General features: G+C 44.2%; 2 protein-coding genes across 7 annotated transcripts in view; both read left to right on the plus strand.

Annotated features, from left to right (window-relative positions):
* The first annotated feature begins 21 nt into the window (after positions 1-21).
* Positions 22-4,776, plus strand: FCF1 (FCF1 rRNA-processing protein). Its single transcript, XM_074909963.1, has 8 exons — positions 22-58; positions 135-202; positions 356-427; positions 709-857; positions 1,294-1,366; positions 2,256-2,343; positions 2,777-2,871; positions 4,150-4,776. The coding sequence occupies exons 1-8, from the start codon at positions 56-58 to the stop codon at positions 4,196-4,198; spliced, it is 597 nt and encodes a 198-aa protein (XP_074766064.1). The 5' UTR covers positions 22-55; the 3' UTR covers positions 4,199-4,776.
* A 4,424-nt stretch (positions 4,777-9,200) lies between these two features.
* Positions 9,201-18,898, plus strand: part of YLPM1 (YLP motif containing 1) — a 39,101-nt gene continuing 29,403 nt past the window's right edge. For all 6 annotated transcript variants that reach the window (XM_074909970.1, XM_074909967.1, XM_074909965.1 and 3 more), the window contains exons 1-4: positions 9,201-10,315; positions 15,158-15,400; positions 16,337-16,531; positions 17,715-18,457. In XM_074909970.1, coding sequence (XP_074766071.1) covers positions 9,269-10,315; positions 15,158-15,400; positions 16,337-16,531; positions 17,715-18,457 — 2,228 coding nt within the window. In that variant the 5' untranslated portion in view covers positions 9,201-9,268. The remainder of the gene's footprint in view (positions 10,316-15,157; positions 15,401-16,336; positions 16,532-17,714; positions 18,458-18,898) is intronic.

Genomic DNA, 18,898 nt, shown 5'->3' on the forward strand with positions numbered 1-18,898 from the left:
GAGGCGGGGCGCGGCGACGCGTGGTGGCGGCACCGGAAGGAGCGGCGGCGGCGGCATGGTGAGCCGGGCGAGGGGGCCGGGCGGGCCGGGGTCTCTCCTCAGCTCATCGCGGCTGTGTGTCGGTCTCCTTGCAGGGGAAGCAGAAGAAGGCGCGGAAGTACGCGGTCATGAAGCGCATGATCAGCCTGCGGGACCAGCGCATGTGAGTGTGGCTGCGGCTGGGACCGGGCCCAGGCGGGGTCCCGGCGCTCGTCGTCCCCGTGTCCCGCTCGGGAGGGGATCCCGGCTCAGGCCTCTCCGCCGCTGGCCCTTCCCTGCCGTCTCCCCCCCCAGGAGTGCCTGTGTTTCTTTGCAGTAATGAGAAGGACCGGGCGAAAGCCCCCGCGAAGAAGAAAGAGGACCCGAGTGCCATCAAGGAGCGAGAGGTGTAAGTGCTGCCGACACTTTGGGGAGGCAGGGAGGGAGAGAGAACCGGCCGGCTCGGCTGCAGGCTGCAACTAAGGGCCTTTCTGAGCAAAACTGTCAGAGTAGGAAATGGTGTCCCAAACCAAGGGATTGGTCTTGGGAGGCGGCTGGAGACCTGACAGGTCGCCATCCCACACTGCCTCGTGTTGTTTCTGCTCATTACTCTTCTTTCTGTGCAAGCTGTAGGATTGAATATATTGTTAATTGCAATTAACTGATTTGGATTATTTGTCTTCCTCGCAGCCCCCAGCATCCCTCTTGCTTATTCTTCCAGTATAACACACAGTTGGGCCCCCCTTATCATATCCTGGTTGACACTAACTTCATCAACTTCTCCATCAAGGCCAAGCTGGACCTAGTGCAGTCAATGATGGACTGTCTCTATGCCAAGTGTGAGTCCTCGCAGCTTCTTCCGGACATAGTGCCACAGTGCGCTCATGGTGTGCTTTATCGGCCTCATACCACTAGCTGAAAATAACAGAAATCTTGAAAAAATAATATGTGCTATAATGATCGAGCTCATTGTTCATGGCTATGGTAACCATAGAACTGTCTCTGCTTTCAGTCAGACAATGGTCTTAAATTCTAATCTCAACAAAGTTCAAGCATTAGTAACTTCAAAATCTAAAATTACTAAGGCATGGTCAAACTCAGTGGGTCTGCGTTTCATTACTTTGAAACTGTACCAGTTCTCAGAAGTTTAAAACTGTAAGTAGTACATTACAGAGTTCCGTGACAGTTCCTGGGCATGTGGGCAATATGTAGGGGTCTGTGAAGAAATACTAAGAAATACTGCTTGGTTTTAATACAGGCTTTTTTTGCATGTAGGTATTCCATGTATCACAGATTGTGTGATGGGTGAAATTGAGAAGTTAGGACAGAAGTACCGTGTGGCATTAAGGTAGGTGCAGGGTGTTCTTCTCTGTTTCTAGAACTAATGTTTTTAATGTAAATGAAAGCACTTTCCCTGAAGGTGCTCTTGCAGTAGAGGATGGTTATGCTGTTGCATAAGACTTGGTTTTATTTCTCTGGCTGTATGAGAATGGTATGATGGCTCAAGTTTTTAAAAAATAAATGCTAGATATGAATGCACAGTATTCATGTGTAAATCTTTTTTTCCCCCTAAGGCTTTCAGAATAACACTTCATCCTGTTTCTCAAAATATATATTGATTTTTTTTTTTAATTATAGAAATTGCTAAAAATAAAGAAGGTCTTATGGAACCTTTCACTCATGCCTCATGTTATTCTTGTAGGAGTAGATAGCATGATAATCTAGAGCCAGGCTATTGTGTGATCTGTACAAAACTAGTCCAGTGTGGTTCCCGCTCTCCAGGTGTACCAGTCAGATGTACCATTCTTTACTTTTTATTTTGGCCTGTTGTGTTGTAAAGTATCTAAGTGCATCCAATAAACAGCTTTGATGTTCCCTTCAGAGAGGAGGTGAAGTGTTCCTATATGCAGAGATCAGATACCAAAAGAATATCTAGTTCTTCCCACAGATAAATTGTTTCAAGTGACTTTGTAGGCAAGAGCCTAACATTGTAGGGATCTTGAATCCAGCTAACAAGTACTAAGAAATACTTAACCTATAGTAATTAGCCAGACACACTGCATTCTTTTTTGTTCCTCATTTCAGTTGACTGTTGTGTACCATTCCCTCCATCCCTTCAGCCTTTTTTTGAGAATAACATGCTGTATATCACAGAAAGTAGCATTACTGTTCCTCCGTGCTGTGTTACTGTACACTCTGGTCTGATTGCTGTGATGCTGCCTTATGTGTCCCCACAGAATTGCCAAGGACCCTCGGTTTGAGCGCTTGCCATGTGGGCACAAAGGAACCTATGCAGATGACTGCTTGGTACAGAGAGTCACTCAGGTATTTCTGTTTCTGAAATTTTCTATACTATGCTAACATACTAAAATGCCTGAACCCTCCTAGTTACTGAAAACTTTAATTTCCCACAAAGTAACTGTAAAATCTCACTTAGAGGCAGTTTCAGTCCCTAGCACAACTTTATTTGGAGCAAGGTATAGTCTTCCTTGTTGTATGGGACAGCATCAAGAAGCACTTGGATGGGAAAGCTGTCAACTAGGAAGGCTGGACGGACTTCAGATGTTTTTGTGAGTCTGTTTTGAAGAGCAGAAAGATGTTACTGGTGGAATTCTGTACAGGTCCTAGTAATGCCTTGCTAAGGACTCATAGCCCTCCTGTTTTAAATGAGCTCACTGAATAGAAGCTTTTGCTCAGCTTTGTATCCTTTCTGCAAGTTCACCGGTGTTGAATCTGACTCACCTCTTTTTTTTTGCAGCATAAATGTTATATTGTGGCTACAGTGGATAAAGAGCTCAAGCGGAGAATACGAAAAATCCCAGGAGTGCCTATAATGTATATTTCCAGGCACAGGTAAGGGACCTCTGACAGGGAGGAACCCTGCCTGGTACAATCCTTGCCTGACAGGGAGGGACTCTTACCACATACTTCTCTTGCATTGCCTGTAGTGCGGGTTGCAGTAAAGGGCCTAGTGTTTGCACAAAAGTAGAAATGTTTGCACAGAAGTAGAAGTGCAGCTGCTGCTGGGAAGAGACTGGTCACAGACCCACTTTTATTGCAGTCTACATGTTCCCCTGCTTTTGCCTAGAAAACTAGTTTCCCCGAGGCCAGTGTTTCCATAGATCAGTTTTGCTTACCAGCAGCAGGACTACCAAGCAAATGCATTCTAGAGGTTCTTGAGGAAAAGAACCATTCTCGGTCCATAGTCTTTGGTAGTTTTGTGTACCCTCGGCTAAGTGATTGAATTTGCCTTTTAGCTGAAAAACCAAACCAACTTGGGAAGATACTAGTGCAGCAATTTCAATGCAACAGATTTTTCGAGTACCTGCGAGTACTGGCTCACTTTATTTCATTTTTTTAAAAAATACGCAATAGGACCATTGATCTACTGTAAAAACATTTGCTTAAATTCATTTCCCATTCCTTCCAAAGAACTTGTAAAGCCTAGAAGACTTTACTCACCTTTGTTTTTCATCTTCAGTGTTATTTCTTCTACATAATATACAGCCCAGAAGATTTATCTTGCACTGAACCCATGCCAAATTGTTTCACAGTATGGTAGGTATGTTTGGTAGCATGATAAGGAGAGAAGTGTTAGTCTTCAGATGGGAGAGGCAGTTGTGCTAGAAGTGGAGACAGTGAATCTAGTAATATGCAGACAGAACAGTATGTCAGAAATGAGGAGGTTGATTGCTGTAAATATATAAAGTCTTAACTGATCTATAATTAGAAGGTGGCTCAGAAGATTTTTTCTCCGAAAACATCTTTGCCCCTTATTCACTGTGGCCATGAATCATAAGTTGAATGGCCAAAGTTTTGTTCTTCATTGTGGCCTGCTCTTAAATCCAAAGTCAAATCTTACAAAAACACCATCTTTTTCCTGAGTTGATGCTCCTGAGATGCTGAGTTTTTGAGATGCCTGATTTCTGAGTTTGAGGTGAAGGATAACAGTAACCTTATGAAAGCTTTTCACTTTTGGAAGTAATATTTTTCTTCCTGGGGATCTGAGCTGCAGATAGAAATGCAACAAAGCTTCTTGCTGTTCAGTCTGCCTGTAAGCCTGTTGTACAGGGAGGGGAGCAATGTGGAGTAGGTTGTCCTCATAGGTTTTTCCTCTTTTTTTTCTCTCAGATACAATATTGAGAGGATGCCAGATGATTATGGAGCTCCTCGATTCTAACCTGTCCAGCCGAGCCCTTGATGCCAGGACCCTGAGCCAGGATGGGGGTCCTTCTGGTTCCAACCCTCCTGCTTTCTTTTTTGCTGGGACTCTGCTTGTAGGACTATGGGTGACATTGAACTGACTTCATAGACTTGACCTTCTAAGAAAAAGCTATTTGGAAGAGTCTGCTTTTAATCATCCTTATTCTGGCTTGGCCTGATCACCTATAGCTGGGAGAAGCATATGGAAAAGAGAGGATGGTAGTGCCCACAACATGCATGACTCCCTCTTCATTGGCATCACTGGAAAAAGTTATTTCAGTATTCCAAATTAAATATTGATGGTGCAACTCTGGCTGAGAATGCAACCACAGAAATTTTAAAAGGTTATTGCTGCACGTGCGGCAAGACAAATATTCCTCTGGGAAACTCCTTCACACCTGTCCCATGAGCAAATCAGAAACTATGTTCTGTTGAAGAACTGTCAGATCTGCAGCAGCTGGTGTGCCTTCTCTGGACCGGCGGTCTGGAGGATTTTAATTTGAAATCGATGGGCTTCTATTCAACTGTAGAGTGAATGAAGTTTGGTTAAGTGTCCTGCTCAGATTCTCGTGTCTGTACTGGGTTAGCTGACAGCCCGGTCCTTTTGCTTACATGCAGAGTGGTGAAGACAGGGCAGGGTTGGGTCAAGACAGATCTCTCCCTTGTTTGCTTGGCACCTATGCACCTCAAACACTTCTCCCTTTCGTTAGGTGTCAGGGAAGAGGAGGAATATATCAAACTGTGACAGGAAGGCATCAAACTGGGAAAGGTGTTAATGTGGACTGGGAGCAGAGTCAGTGAGGGGAAATCAGAGCAGTGGTTGTGGACCAAGAGCTTCAGAGACCTGCAGTGTTTGCTGCTGGAAAGGAAGTGGTCAGAGGAAGGAAGGAAAAGAGATGGTTAAGCCACATGGAGAGATACAGGGCAAAAATATTTCAAAGCTATAACTGCATTCTTATATCTTCTCCATTACTTTTTAATTTTTAGCAATATAATTTGCTCTTCTGATCTCTGCTTTGCAGTGAGGAGAACTGTCTTAAGACTGAGAGGTGAGAGACAATACGAGGCTTACCAGGGGCCAACATGCTGACATGTGCTTCCTGGCCAAAATGCTCGAGTTGAGGTACAGTAAAGGGGGAGTCCAAAAATTTATATTGGTATAATAAATACAATTTTCAAACTTTAATAGAGCTCTTATCCTATGGTGCCTTAAACTGGTTTCACTTCAGAGAATAGCTGAACTCAGCTGTTTGTATGCTGGACAGCATACCCTGACGATAATACCTCTCTTCTGCTAATCATTTCCTGCCCTTGGGAAATACCCTGGTGTGCTAATAACTTTCTTGCTAGCACCCTGCCTCTACAGATACTGCAGGAAACTTTGGGAACACACCAGACTTACCCCTTGTACTAGCTCTTTGCTTGCTACAGGCTCAGCTACTAAACTCATTGCCAAAATAACAGCGTGCTGATGCTTTCAAAACATAGCCTATTCCAAGCTATCACAACTGAAGTTTATCTTTTCCACCTCCAGCTAGAAAGAGGGTAGCTAACAACCCTGAGATTTTACACTCAGTGTATAATTATACATTTCGAAAGTGGTGGTATTAGTTTTCTTTCAATCCCAGTCACATTTCTTTAAGCTAAATGTCTAAGTATTGCCATGAGCACTTGAAGACTGTTTAGTCAAATGAGGACTGAGAAACGGTTGTATCTGTGTAACTTGGTTTTCATAATATTTCTAGTTTTGAAAGACTTCTTCAAGTACAGAGTTAACTAGAATTGTGCAAATAACTTCACTTGAATTAACCTAAAGGGAAGGAGGCTGGAGAAGAAAGAAACAGACACTCATTTGATAGAAATCTTTCTGGCACTGCCAAAGAGGTCAAAGGCAGAACAACACGATGAATTTGGGGAACACCTGCCAGCAGAATGCCTGTTGGGGGGACTTAATGAAAATACACGTATGTAGCATCAAGTGTGGGTAGGAATCAAAGCAAATGTGTGCATTTACTGAAGTCTTTTACTCCTTAAATTAACATTCCTTGTAATCTGCCTTGTTTTAGTAACAAGGAGGAACCTGGAATAGGCATAAGGCAATTGCTAAAAAAGCGTTACGAGGATTGGAGAATGAGCAGCAGGAAGAAAGTACTGGCAATGAACAAACCCCTCAGGAAGTTTTAATTGAGTATAATTGGCAAGACAGAAAATACTTGGGTATTAGCTCAGAGAGCCTAATCAGAAGAGAAACAGGACAGGAAAGGACCACCTGAGTCATCAGCTGCTTCCCCTGCAGTCCCAGGGAACCTGTGTACCAGACACTTGGTTCAAAGGAAAATATTTACTCCATGCACACCATGGCATCCCATCCTCAGATCCAACTTACAGTATGTCAAAGGAGGAAAGATCATTATAACAGGAAAGAGTTTGGTAAGCAAGAATGCTTTGATGTTCCCACGAATGCGGAACTCTGCCAGTCCAAACCAGAAGAGAAATTACTTCCTGACTCAACTCTGGCAGTTGGTTTAAACCTGCACATGAGTTAAATACCAAACAGATGCCTGCAGTGTTTCTCAGTAACTCTAGGGAACCCAGCTTCCCTGGTAACACCCTGTCTCTTGCTGAAGCCAGTTTCCATAGCTTCAGAAGACAGAATAATTGGAAAAGTCACAAAAAGGTCTGAAGTTGTGGAAAGAATGGAAGAAAATTATTTCTCCTTTCTGGGGGTCACCAGAAGGCCCAAGCCTGCTGCAGCATTACCACCAGATGAAGAAACTTAAGCTGCTGATCTTAATATGCAACACTGGTTAATTGATGGATAACTGAAATGTGGTAGATTAGCATTTAGAAGCAGAAAGAGCATGAGCTATTTTAAAAATGAACTAAAACCAGCATGATGATATACAGTAATGTTAGAGACTGTCAGAGATTAAGAGGGCATAATGTGGATTTAACAGGGTTGCTTTAGGACAAGGTAACCTTGGGTAAAGCCAATATATCTTGGCTGGCCGGAGTCAACTCTATTGCTGCCCAAACCAGATTTGGGTATTGACAAAAGCATCTGTCAAGTTATTTGGAAGTTACACTTTGGCCTCTATGATGTAGGCTGGAAAAAAATTGTTACTGAAAATAGTTGAGTACATGTGTTTCATCATAAAGGAAGTATCAGGTTTCTTCACAGTATTGAGTAACAACAACAAACAGCAGGAATATTGGGAGAGACCTGCCTGCAGAAAATAACTGATTTGAGTGAACTGATCACAAGAGAAATTTTGAGTGAGTCGATCAGGAGGATAAATCGAAGGGTGATTGCAATGGGAATTCCCTGTTTTAAGAGGGCAGACTTTTGAAAGCTTAGTTGATGAGTAAACTGGCCCAAAGAGCTCAGGGTTATAAATGTTAACTATGTGTACAGTGTGGAGGAGTTGGAGGCTAAAAGTGGAAATGCTGTCTGTAAGTCATTCACTGCAAGGGAAATCTTAGAGGAACACCACCCTAGACAGAAAAGGATCAATAAACACCTTTAGATGAAAGGATACTAAAGAACAGAAAAGACAGTTCTATGGGTATTAAATTAGTTAAGATAGCTTTTTTTAAAAGATTTTAATCTCATAACTTGAGTTCACACTCTACTTGAAGCTTTTCCTGTAGATTCATGGTGTATCACCTCTGTGGATTCCCTGGAATTTAACAACAAATGAACATGAAGTCCAGCTTTTCCAGCAGAGAGGACAAAGCTTTTTTTTCTACCTAAGGGTCTGCTTTTCTTGATTTTTCTACCTGAAAAATCTCAATACTTTTCCTCTAACACTTGCCTTTCTCTACTGGCCAAGGATTCTTCATTCACTAGCCATGAACTTGAGATTGAACATGACAAAAAAATTGGTGAACTAGAGATTGAACATGACAAAAAAAATTGGTCAGGTTTTCTGTATTTGGGAAGGAGGGACGGTGCCCTGCTGACCAAAACTAGCCACTAGGCTTTGCTGCCCAGCTATTAGAACTCACGCATACAAGCCCTCATGTCTTTTCTCCAATAGGAGATAAGTAATTTAGCCAGTTAGCAAAGATCTGTGCACAGAATATACTTGTATGTTTAACTCCTACTTCAGTGTGGAAAGAAACACAAGAAAAAAATCGTTCCTGCTCCTCGGTACAGTTGCTTCTGTAATGGATGAAGCAATTAAATACATCTTCTGCTCCATTCTCATTTTTGCCTCTCAGGTGTATCACCAGCACATTCCCTGAGAACAAACCAGAATTTTTTATCCCTGTCTAGGGAATGGCCCACCTACCATTACCTCCATTCCCACGCAGGGGCTCTGCAACGTTGTTTATGCCCCTTTGCGTTCGAGTGCCTTTCCCGAGGCCCAGCTGAGCTGGATTAGGGCTGCAATCACTTCACCCTTTGATAGCTCCAGTTATTTAGCTCTGCTATCGCACCTCGGGTCACCGATACCGGGTTTGCCGTAGCCGCCGGGGGCTGGCGACGCCCGCTCCTGGCCACAGTCGTTGCCGGCGGGCGGCGAAGGCGCATCCCCTGACGGGAGCTGTGGGCAGGCGCGGAAACATGGCCGCCTCCGCGGAGTAACCGAGGCCACCAGCGCCCCAGCCCCGGTAGCCCCGCGGCCGAGCGGAAGGCCGCCGCGCATCGGGCGAGCCGTACAGAGCCTCCTCTGCAGGCCGGCGACACCCGCTCGCTCGTCGCCGGCCTACGCAAAATGGAGCCCCATGCCGGGAGCCGCTCTAGCTCCCTTCTGCCGCGCACCCCTCTCCCGGCGGGGGCGGGGAAGCGACGCTCTGCACTCGCCTCCGCCCCGCTCTGTGCGCGCTGCCGCTGGGTTAGCGGCCTCCCTCCCGCAGGGACGGCAACTTCCCGCGAGGGGGCGCGCTGCCGGCGCCGCTCGACGCTCTAGCGCGCCGTTCGCGCTCTACTGCCCGGGAGGGCGGTGCGCTCCGCCGCGCAGGCGCCGTGGGCCGCACGCGCCGCCGCCGCGGCCTGTGGAAGCGCCGCGCTCCGCTCCGCTCCCGCCGCCGCGGCCCCGCCATGTACCCGGCCTGGGGCTTGTACGGGGCGGCGGGGCACTACCCGCCGCCGCCCACCTCCATCCCGCCCCCGCCGCTGCCCATCCCTCCCCCCAGCGTGCCGCCTCCCGCCGTCCCGCCGATGCCGCTGCCCAGCTACCCGCCGCCGGGCCCCGCGCCCCCCGCCGCCACCACCGCCGCCCCGCCGCCGCCCGCCGGTACCTCGGGGTTCCTGAGCCTGCAGGAGCAGCACCTGGCGCAGCTGCAGCAGCTCCAGCAGATGCACCAGAAGCAGCTGCAGTCCGTGCTGCTGGGGCCGCCGCCGCCGGGGCCGCCCCCTCCGGGGCTGCCGCCGCCGCCGCTGCCCGGCTCCTTCACCGACTGGCAGCAGCCGCCGCCGCCCGTGCCGCCGCCGGTCCGAAGCTACCAGAAGCAGTTCGCCCACCGCGAGCCGCCGCCGCCGACCCGCAAGCCGCCCGCCACTGCCCGGGAGCGCGACGGCCAGGAGCCGCCGGGCGGTCACGGCGACTGGGGCGAGCCGGTGCCCTCCTCGCCGGTGCCCATGGACATGGAGCTGTCCTCGCCGCCGCAGTCCCCGCAGCCCGCCGCCCAGGCCTACCTGCCCCCCGCCCAGGCCTACCTGCCGCCCCCCCAGACGGAGCCGTACCTGCCCCCCTCTCAGCCGCCCCCGGCCCAGTCCCCGCCGCTCCAGCCCTACCTGCCCCGGGCGCAGACCTCTCAGCCGCCCCCCTCCTTCTCCGAGCCCCCGCCCTCCTACCTGGAGCCCCCGCCGGCCACCGCCTCCCAGCCGTACCTGCCGCCTCCTGCCCAGGGCTACATGGCACACCCCCAGCCCTACCTGCTCTCCTCTCAGGCCTCCCCTTCCCAGCCGGCGCAGCCCGGCCTGGCCCCCTCCATCCCTCCCCCGGCCAAGCCCTCTCAGGCCCATTTCCCGCCGCCCCAGCCCGCCTTGCCCCTGCCCGCCGCTGCCCCCCCGGAGGCCGCGCAGGGTGCCGTCAAGGAGGCCGGTGGTACCGAGCAGCCGGACCCCTCCACCATGACTCCCCAGGTAAGGCAGCGCCCCCTCCGCACTCCCCCCGGCTGGTAGCAGGCAGTCACCTGGGCAGCGGTGGCGATGAACTGCTGGCGGGTACGAGGTGTTGCGGAAGGCCTTCGAGTAAGGGCAGTTAATAACCACGCCGTATTTGCATAACACTTAAAGGGTTTGGACGCAACCCTTGGACATGCGGGAATGGCACGGCTCAGGCGAGGCTCCCTAAATGCGTCTTTATCCAGTGGTTGTTGTTGGCATGTATCAAATCGTCGTTTTTCAGGAGCAAATGAGCTGTTTAGGGAAAAATCTTAAATCCTGACAGAATTTAATTTTCTTGGGGGGTTTGCTGGTGTTTAGACAATTGTTTTCCAAAGTACAGCACGTGGGTGACCTGCATTGAACCTCTGTTGACTTCGTCTGGCCTGTTGTAAGATGCAGCAGCCTGCTTATTGCACCTTGCAGGATATGTGCCTCTGGTCTTCAGGGATTTCTTCATTTAGTTTTCTCCCGGCGTTTTGTTTCAGTTGTCTGTCTGATCGTTGTAGAATTGTCACTATTTTAATCTTGCCACACATAGTTAAAGCTCCAGAAGTGTTTCTGTTCATAGTACGCAGTTGCCCTTTACTTAGACTGACTTACATGTTTTATGCTACACATGCTTGATTTTCCAGTATAAAATTGTATGGGACATTAGAGGGAAATGTTCTGAAATTCTTCTGAGGTGAAAAATATACTTATTGTTAATGCTCTGTACTTTTTATGTGTACACTAGGGCCAAAATGCAGAATGTTCACATGCTTCACTTCATAAACGTGAGCAGTTCCAGTGAACCAGATGTGACCGTTGGTACGCATTAAGTTAGGGACAATCCGGTTGCTTAAGGTTAAGCATGCACAAAGAGATGTGTGCTGAGGTCCTTGGCTATGTTTACAGGTCAGTCAGATTCAGTGAGGCTTTTGCATGGTTTTAGGGTCGGCGTGTAGAGATCCAGCTGCAAGAACAAAGCTGAAGTGCATGCTTTAATTTTCCTTTATTTAAACTTAAAATACATCTCCTTTTGTCAAATTGATTTTAGGATTCTGAAGCTAAGTTTGTAAAAATCCTGTTGCATCGTATTGAAGTCACTGACACTTTAAATTTGTTAATCGTTGGGACACCTTTTTAATTGTATCCATTAGAATTTCATAACAATACCTGAATGCATTTGGGATCATATAAATTTTAAGGTTGCACCATGTAACTAATTACTGCTTAGCAAAGTGGTGCTTGCAATTCATGTATTTAATTTTATAAAGGTTTTGGACAGTAGTAGTTGATCTTTTATAGTGATATCAATGACTCATTAAATTTTTGAATGACAAACCCAAAACCTTGAAAAATCAGGTGTAGAAAGTGATGTTAATTTGGTATTGAGGCTGCTTGATGACTTAAATTATTGAACTCAAGATCAAACAGTAAACTGTAATTCCCCCCCCCCTTATGTAGCCTGAAATTTCAGTAATGTTATTCATTTGGTCCTCAACCCCTCTCATTTCTAGAAGAGTCACAAGTAATGCATTATTGTGGTGCACACATAGCAGAAGCAGAATACTGCTGAAGTTTGCATTGTCTGGTTTATGAGTGTTTACGCAAACAACTTCTATCTTGAGTAGTTTGTTTACTCTCGTACGCAATTCAATGTTAATTCAAAAGGAATATGGTACATTGCTGGTAATAAATTTATTACAACAGATTGATATGATTTTGGCTATCTTAGGCGGTAAAATGAGACAATTTGGAGCAACAAGTCCTTACACAATGGAAATTGGAAAGCAAAGTGTAGTGATGCTTTCTTGCTAATGATCTTAAAAGCCAAGTAGAGAAATACTACAATTTGTGATTTATAAGATCCTATTAAGCTTTTGTTTAAACTGGTTATTGAAACAATTCTTTCTCTTCTCATCCCACAGTATCAGTGACTGCAGCCAAATAGATCAGTATTCTTAACATAGAAAATATTATGCAATTTGCCATGAGCTAGTGTTTTATTATTTCCCTTTCCTGTCTAAGATACTACTCTTTGCCTTGACAGTATTGTAAATTTAGCGTAGTTTCTTGCATGGTGTACAGTTGGATTAAATTGCTGGATTCTTGTGTTTCTCTACAATGAGATGAATCTTTTGTCAAGTTCTGTTAAAATACCTGTGGTATTTCATTAATTTTCCATCTGATTTTGGGTACTGTATGCTGCTATTTATTTACAGTAGTAAACAAATATGTGTGGGTGCATCTGTACCCATAAATATGCATTTATCTACATCTGTTAAAGCTACCTTAATTCAACCATGTCACCTTTCAGCAGACTGCTGCACTCTTTAAAGTCCCCCCTCTGTTTTAGAAAGGGTGCTAAACAATTCTTTTGCATTCTTTACCAGAAAATGACCAACTGTACCCCAAAGTAAGCATTATGTTATGACCTAGAGTCACCTAAATTCATTTTGAAGTAGCCTTTTGGTGTGGGCTCTGCATTAATGTTTTTGGTGGTATGTCTTGTGGTTAGGAGCTGATAAGGCTAGTGTTCCCTGTGCAATACAACAGGCGTAGTGTCTTGGTCAGCCAAAGATGGAAAAAGGCATATGTTGATGCTGGTGTATTTCTTGGGTTTAAGGATTGTAACTGGACTTGAAGAATGACAGGCATTGTGATAAGCACTCAAATAACTGAACTTTTTGCCATCAGGAATTTTCTACACTAGCACCTCTGTTTTGCTCTGACTAAGCTATAGAAATACACCTTTTCACTTTTCTCACAGTTTTCAGATAAAACTTGCAATACATGTGTCACTGACTTAATCTGCTGAAAAAGAATTGATGATGGGGTATTATCATAGCTCTTTGTATGAACCCCGGGTCATATTATGAGTTTTAGTCCCTTGTCCAATTGGTATAATGAGGAGGAAACGAAATAGATCCATGGAGACAACAACTTTGTGGCAGTAAAACAGGTGCTCACCAAGCATAGCATCCAGTATGGTCATGGTAGATCACCTTATAACGCCTTTTGAGACGGATAACTGAACCAGCTTTTGTATTACTGGGGACGTATGCTCCTCCTTGGTGTTGAAAGTTGCACTTACTACACCATGTTGTTGAAGGTTTCTGAGAGAATCCATGCTGGAGCGTGAATGCACATCTTCCACCCAAAGCCATGACAGCTCTTCTGAGTCATGTTCTTGTTAAAAAGATTCTTGGCAGGAGTTATTGCAGGATCAACATAAAGTCCAAGAAGCATAGCCTCTCCTTCTATTGACCTCATCTTCAAGTTACAGTGTTACAGAAGTTTGGTGGGTTGTTGTTTTTTTAATGTACAATTCCATGTTTAATCGTGTCTGCTAGATTGCTACCAGTTGAAAACATTGTTCCTGGTTTGAGTGTGAGGTAGGCTTGGAGGAAGCTTGCACTTCTTTTAAACCTGCTTTAAGATAGAATGATTCAGTTTTGAGAAATCTCATCAGACAGCACCTAGCACTTTGTTGTTGTCACACATTTTAAAATACCTGCATCTTTTGGATTCTTTTCTGTTTCTGAGTGGGCTTTATATAGGTGTCTCTTAACTGTGCATGCTTGGATGGAAGGGGAGAACAGAGAATATTAAAGATGTAGAGCAGTCACAGATTCTCAGAGGTGGTAAAGTTGACATGAGAGCGCAAGAATGGTTGCACTAGGTCAGACCAAAAGTACAGTATATTATCATTCTGTCTTTGACAGTGACTAAAGCAGATGCTAAGAGAATAACTTGAAAATCAACTATGTAGTGATACTTCCCTAAAATATAGGAGCTGCCTTAGCTTCAACTGGTGTCTTTATTTTTAAAAACACTAGATTTTTCTTCTATGAACTTATGGAGCTGTGTCTTGAATCCACAAAATTTTAGCCCTTGCCGTGGTCTCTGGCAGGGACTTCAGTAGCACAAGGCCATGTCAGGTGAAGAGCTGCCTCCTGCATGTTTTAAATGCATCCTGCTAGTCTGATTTGAGGCCTGATCTTTCCTTGTATTGGAGAGATACAGAACGGGTGGTTCCTATTCAAGTCTCTTTTAAGATGAACCACTACTTAAGTGTTGACATACTTATCTTTAGTCTTTTGTTCTTTATGTTGGTGGCAGTTTACATTGCTTTGAAGCTACTGTCATCTGCCTGAATAATTCTAGCTTGAAATATTAAAAGTGAAAACTTGATCACTTCTTAAATGGATATCTTTTTGGGTGCATCCATATCTATTTACCTCTTCAGCTGTTGAATGAATCAGAATTAATGAGAATTCAGAGGTTAAATAATTCTCACTATATGCTGAGAACTATTTAGCCTCTTTCCATAGCCTTTTTTCAAACATCTCTACCACAATTGCTCAACTGTCATTTTCACTGTACTTGATGTACAAAGACAGATGAAGAGACATTTCTATCTTTTTCTCTTTGGTGCTCCATTACTCATACCTGTCCTCCATTTTCCCTTCATTTTCCCTAAGTTAGTCTTGTAATAAGTACCTATAGTTGTTAGGAAGAAAAAGCACTAGAAAATGGTACTTAATTGCATGTCGGTTAACTATTGGCCATCTTTCTGCTTTTCATTGTTGTTCTCTTTAGTTGTAAGCTCTTTAAGGTTGAAAATAAATTCTGCTGCAGGTACTATGCCTTACATAGCGGTTTCTGAATTTTGATTCAATCTTATGACATTGCAATACTGTTGATGATGAAGTGAGTTTTCCCTCAAAACGGATTTGGAACCATCCCTGAAGTGTGATTCTAGTGACTGTCATGAATTAATTTTTCATGGGTTTTCTTGTGAAAGCTGTCTTAGAAAATTCCTGTCTATTGTAGGAACAGCAGCAATACTGGTACCAGCAGCACCTGCTTAGCCTGCAGCAAAGGGCAAAAGCCCATGCTCAGGGCCAGCAGCAAATGAAAGGTCCAGTAGTGAAGGATACATCTGAGCAGAGAGCAAAGACTGAGGAAGGGAAAATGAGTGCTTCAACTCAGCAGTCTGAACCTCCTCCGCTTAATGAATCCCTGCCTCCAGCTTCCAAAGAAGACGAGTCTTCTCTTACATCCAATGAAACTCAGGTAGGCTTTGTAAAGTGAAGCCACTTCGCTTGTTGTGCTAGGTGGGACAAAGAAACAGAAAAATAATGCCATCAAATTGTCATGTATACTGTGTAATAATAACTGAATTTGATAAAGCCATCTTAAAAGAACATTTGCTAAGGCTGCACCAATTAAAAGAATAAAAATACACTCCTTGTATATAGACTTATATAGTCACCCACACATGCACCAAGTGAGTCCAAGCTTGACTCACTCAGCACCTTCCCCAATGTCATCGTCTTCATCTATGAGAAACACTTTGTGATACCTAAATGCCCAATCAAGTACTTGGTAGATAAGGAATGCTGTCTTTAAGACACTATTCCTTAATTTCTCTCTGGCAGTTTGTCAATTTTGGCTCCCTTTCTCTCTCTGTGTTATAGTTTGTCTGAAAGCCAAGATCTTTGCACAGAGTATTTTTTTTCACCATGCTTAATAACAGTTACTAGATAATGGATGGAGGTCATGATTGATGTTTGAAGATTACTGTAGGGTAGTAGATTACCCTGTGGCATGTGTTCCACTTTAACTTAGAGTGTGTGGGTTCCTACCAAGTGGCAAAAATAATGCACTCAGAGTTACTGTACAGCATCATGAAAAAGCACTGTTGTCTCAATATATTTGCTGCAAACAACAGATAACAGACCTGCATTAATCTCTTTCCTGCAGGTAGTTTCTATATGTATGAATACCCTAATTGCCATTAGCCTAACCTTTAGATCAGGCTATTCACATTAAGAATAAAATTAAATAAAAATCAGCCTTCCAGAAGCTGTGGGTGGCTAGAACACTGAAATACAGAGTGGTAAAATAACAAACACTTGAGAGTTCCTGTAAACTGGGTAGTGACCAAGTGTGGTTTTCTTCTGACAGAAGGAGCTTTCCTTTATTTATAGTATTTGCCTTTTTCCCTAGCTCAATATTGAACCTCCTGACGACCCTGAGGAAGATTTAAGATTGCAGCAATTGCAAGCAGCAGCAGCTCAATGGCAGCAGCATCCCCATCATCGGGTTGGGTTTCAATATCAGAGAATAATGCAGAAGCATGCCCAGCTGCAGCAGATAGTACAGCAGTATCAACAAATCATGCAACAGCCTCCACACTTACAGGTGAAACACTAAGGAGATGGTGTTTGATATACTTCCTGGGTGAACTAGCGCTCATGGGCTGCTGGAAAACAAGTAGTTGAATAATTTTTCATGGTTGGGTTATTTGCCTATTTACTTTTTCTGCTTGAGTAGAAGTCTATATCCCTTTTCCTACTTGTCACTCAACTTCAGAATGAAAAAAAATTGACAGATGGTGATGAAGCTTCAGTAGGATGAGAAATACAAGACTTTTTGTAAGATTTTTCAAACATACCTGAGTGATACAGGAGCAAAGCTGAACATAATATTGAATTTACTCAGCTTTGAATGTTTTACTGCTGGAGAAACAGTTTAGAAGAAAGGTCAGGTAAACAGATGATATTTTTTACAATATTGTACAGTACAAAAATGGATATGTACAATGATGAACACAGATGCCAAGAACACGCAGTTAAAGTAATTAAGAAAATCTCTGTCTTATTATTTTTGACTCAATCAGTGAAATAAAATAAAAAGTCTTAATAACTGTTTGGATAATTATATCAGTGTTGCAACCTTTAAGCTTTTAAGTAGAAGTTAATTACTGTATTAAGAGTTGAGTCAACTTTTTCTGGGTTGGTGGAGTTTGTACATTAAGCATTTTGTAGCTTGGGCTGTCTGCTTGTTTAAAAAAAAACATAAGCGTGAACGCCAAAATCTCAGACAAGATCAAACCGTAGATATTAGGATGCGTATCTACACATAATGAAAGACAGTACCACCTTGAAAGAAGCTTTATTGTGCAAATAAGATGATCTGAGAAAGTCTTGGAGAAAAATAATTGCAGACAGCTGAAGCAGGTTAATAGAAGAAACTGAAACCCTGAGAAATAGCCACATACTGTGTGTATTGAAAGTGTGAAGACTGATTTGGGCTTTAGCCATTTTTAGGATCCAGTAATAATACATCTTGGAGCCCTTTGATTATAGCTTTCTTCAGCTGTTCTGTTTAAAAAACCCCCCATAGATGTTGTCTAGTCATAAAATGTGTAAATTGTCACAATGGCTTTAGAGGTCACAGTTGGTGTTCGCTTTTGTTTCAGTGTAGCTCTTCCTCAAGATTGTGCCTAAGTCAGAAATTGTGATGTTGCTAGTGATACTGAAATATATGGCCCTGAAAGTAACTAAGATGGTATTTTGAAGCTATTCTTGTCCTCTCATTGTAGACAATGTCAGTGGACATGCAGCTGCGACACTATGAGGCACAGCAAAAACAGTTCCAGCAGCTTCATAAAGATTGGGAGCGATCAATGAACCAACAGTGGCAGCATCAGCTTCAAACCTACCCTCACAAAGACCAGCTTCAAGAGTATGAGAAACAGTGGAAAGCATGGGACGAACAGATGAAGGTCACTCAGTCCCATCTGCAGGAGAAAGTGAGCTCACTTCAAAATCTGAAGAATCAGTATCCTGCAAATGTTTCGCTGCCACCTCCATTTGTTCCATATTCTCAAACCACTCAAGGTGGCATTCCTATTATGCCTCCAACTTTACCTTCAACTACACCTCCACTGGTCCCCCCGCCTCTCTCTTCTGTTTCTCAGTTATCTAATTCCTCTGTCCCTTCAGGATCCAGTACCCAAAGCAGTCAATCTACTGAGACACCAAGGCCAGCTCTGCTTCCCACTCCTGGTACCTATGCATCAAAAATAGCTAGTTCAACTGTCTATTCACCATATCATTCTCAAGTAAGTTCCTCCTTTGGCTCTTCAGACCACGGAAAGTCTCAAGTTCATCTTAGTAAACAAACTGTCTCTATTTCGTCGGAGCAAGGATGTGGGGAACTGAAACCCACTTCTGCAGTGTCTTCAACACACGCGCCTACCATGCAGGATAAACCAGTGAGGTCAGGTGGATTGCTTCCAGATCCGCCCAGATCAGCACGTTTTGAAGGCCCCAGAGGTCCTAGGTAAGGATGTTTTTGTTGATTTGTACATGTTCCAGGCTACAAGACTTTCAGTGATACATTAAGAAATGAAACATGTCTCACTCTCAGATCTTCCTGAGGTTGTGTGAAGTGTGCTTGTTTGGTGGAGGCTTTGCTTTTGATGTATGTATGCCATGCTCTGTATTTATCTTTGTAAAGCAAGGATAGATAGATAGATAGATAGATGCCTTTCACCTGAGCATTACCTAGAGTAGAATGCACTTTTTTTTTCTAGTAAAGTGCATGGACACACTGCACCCTTTTCATTCTCCCTTTTGTGAAAATGGGAAAACTGTTGTAAATATTTGATATGTCTTTGCTGACCTTAGTTTGAAGATAACTCCCGCTTGAAACAGTGATCCTCTATGAAAAGTGATCTAAATTCCCTGTATTTTGTCTGTGCTACTTGGAACATAGTTTAGG

Source organism: Athene noctua, chromosome 6, assembly GCF_965140245.1.
Source record: "Athene noctua chromosome 6, bAthNoc1.hap1.1, whole genome shotgun sequence".
NCBI lineage: Eukaryota > Metazoa > Chordata > Aves > Strigiformes > Strigidae > Athene > Athene noctua.

Coding starts and splice junctions, on each gene's coding strand:
- FCF1 (XM_074909963.1), top strand. Junction 428..708: donor GCCATCAAGGAGCGAGAGGT/GTAAGTGCTGCC, acceptor TCTTCCTCGCAG/CCCCCAGCATCCCTCTTGCT. Junction 2,872..4,149: donor ATGTATATTTCCAGGCACAG/GTAAGGGACCTC, acceptor TTTTTCTCTCAG/ATACAATATTGAGAGGATGC.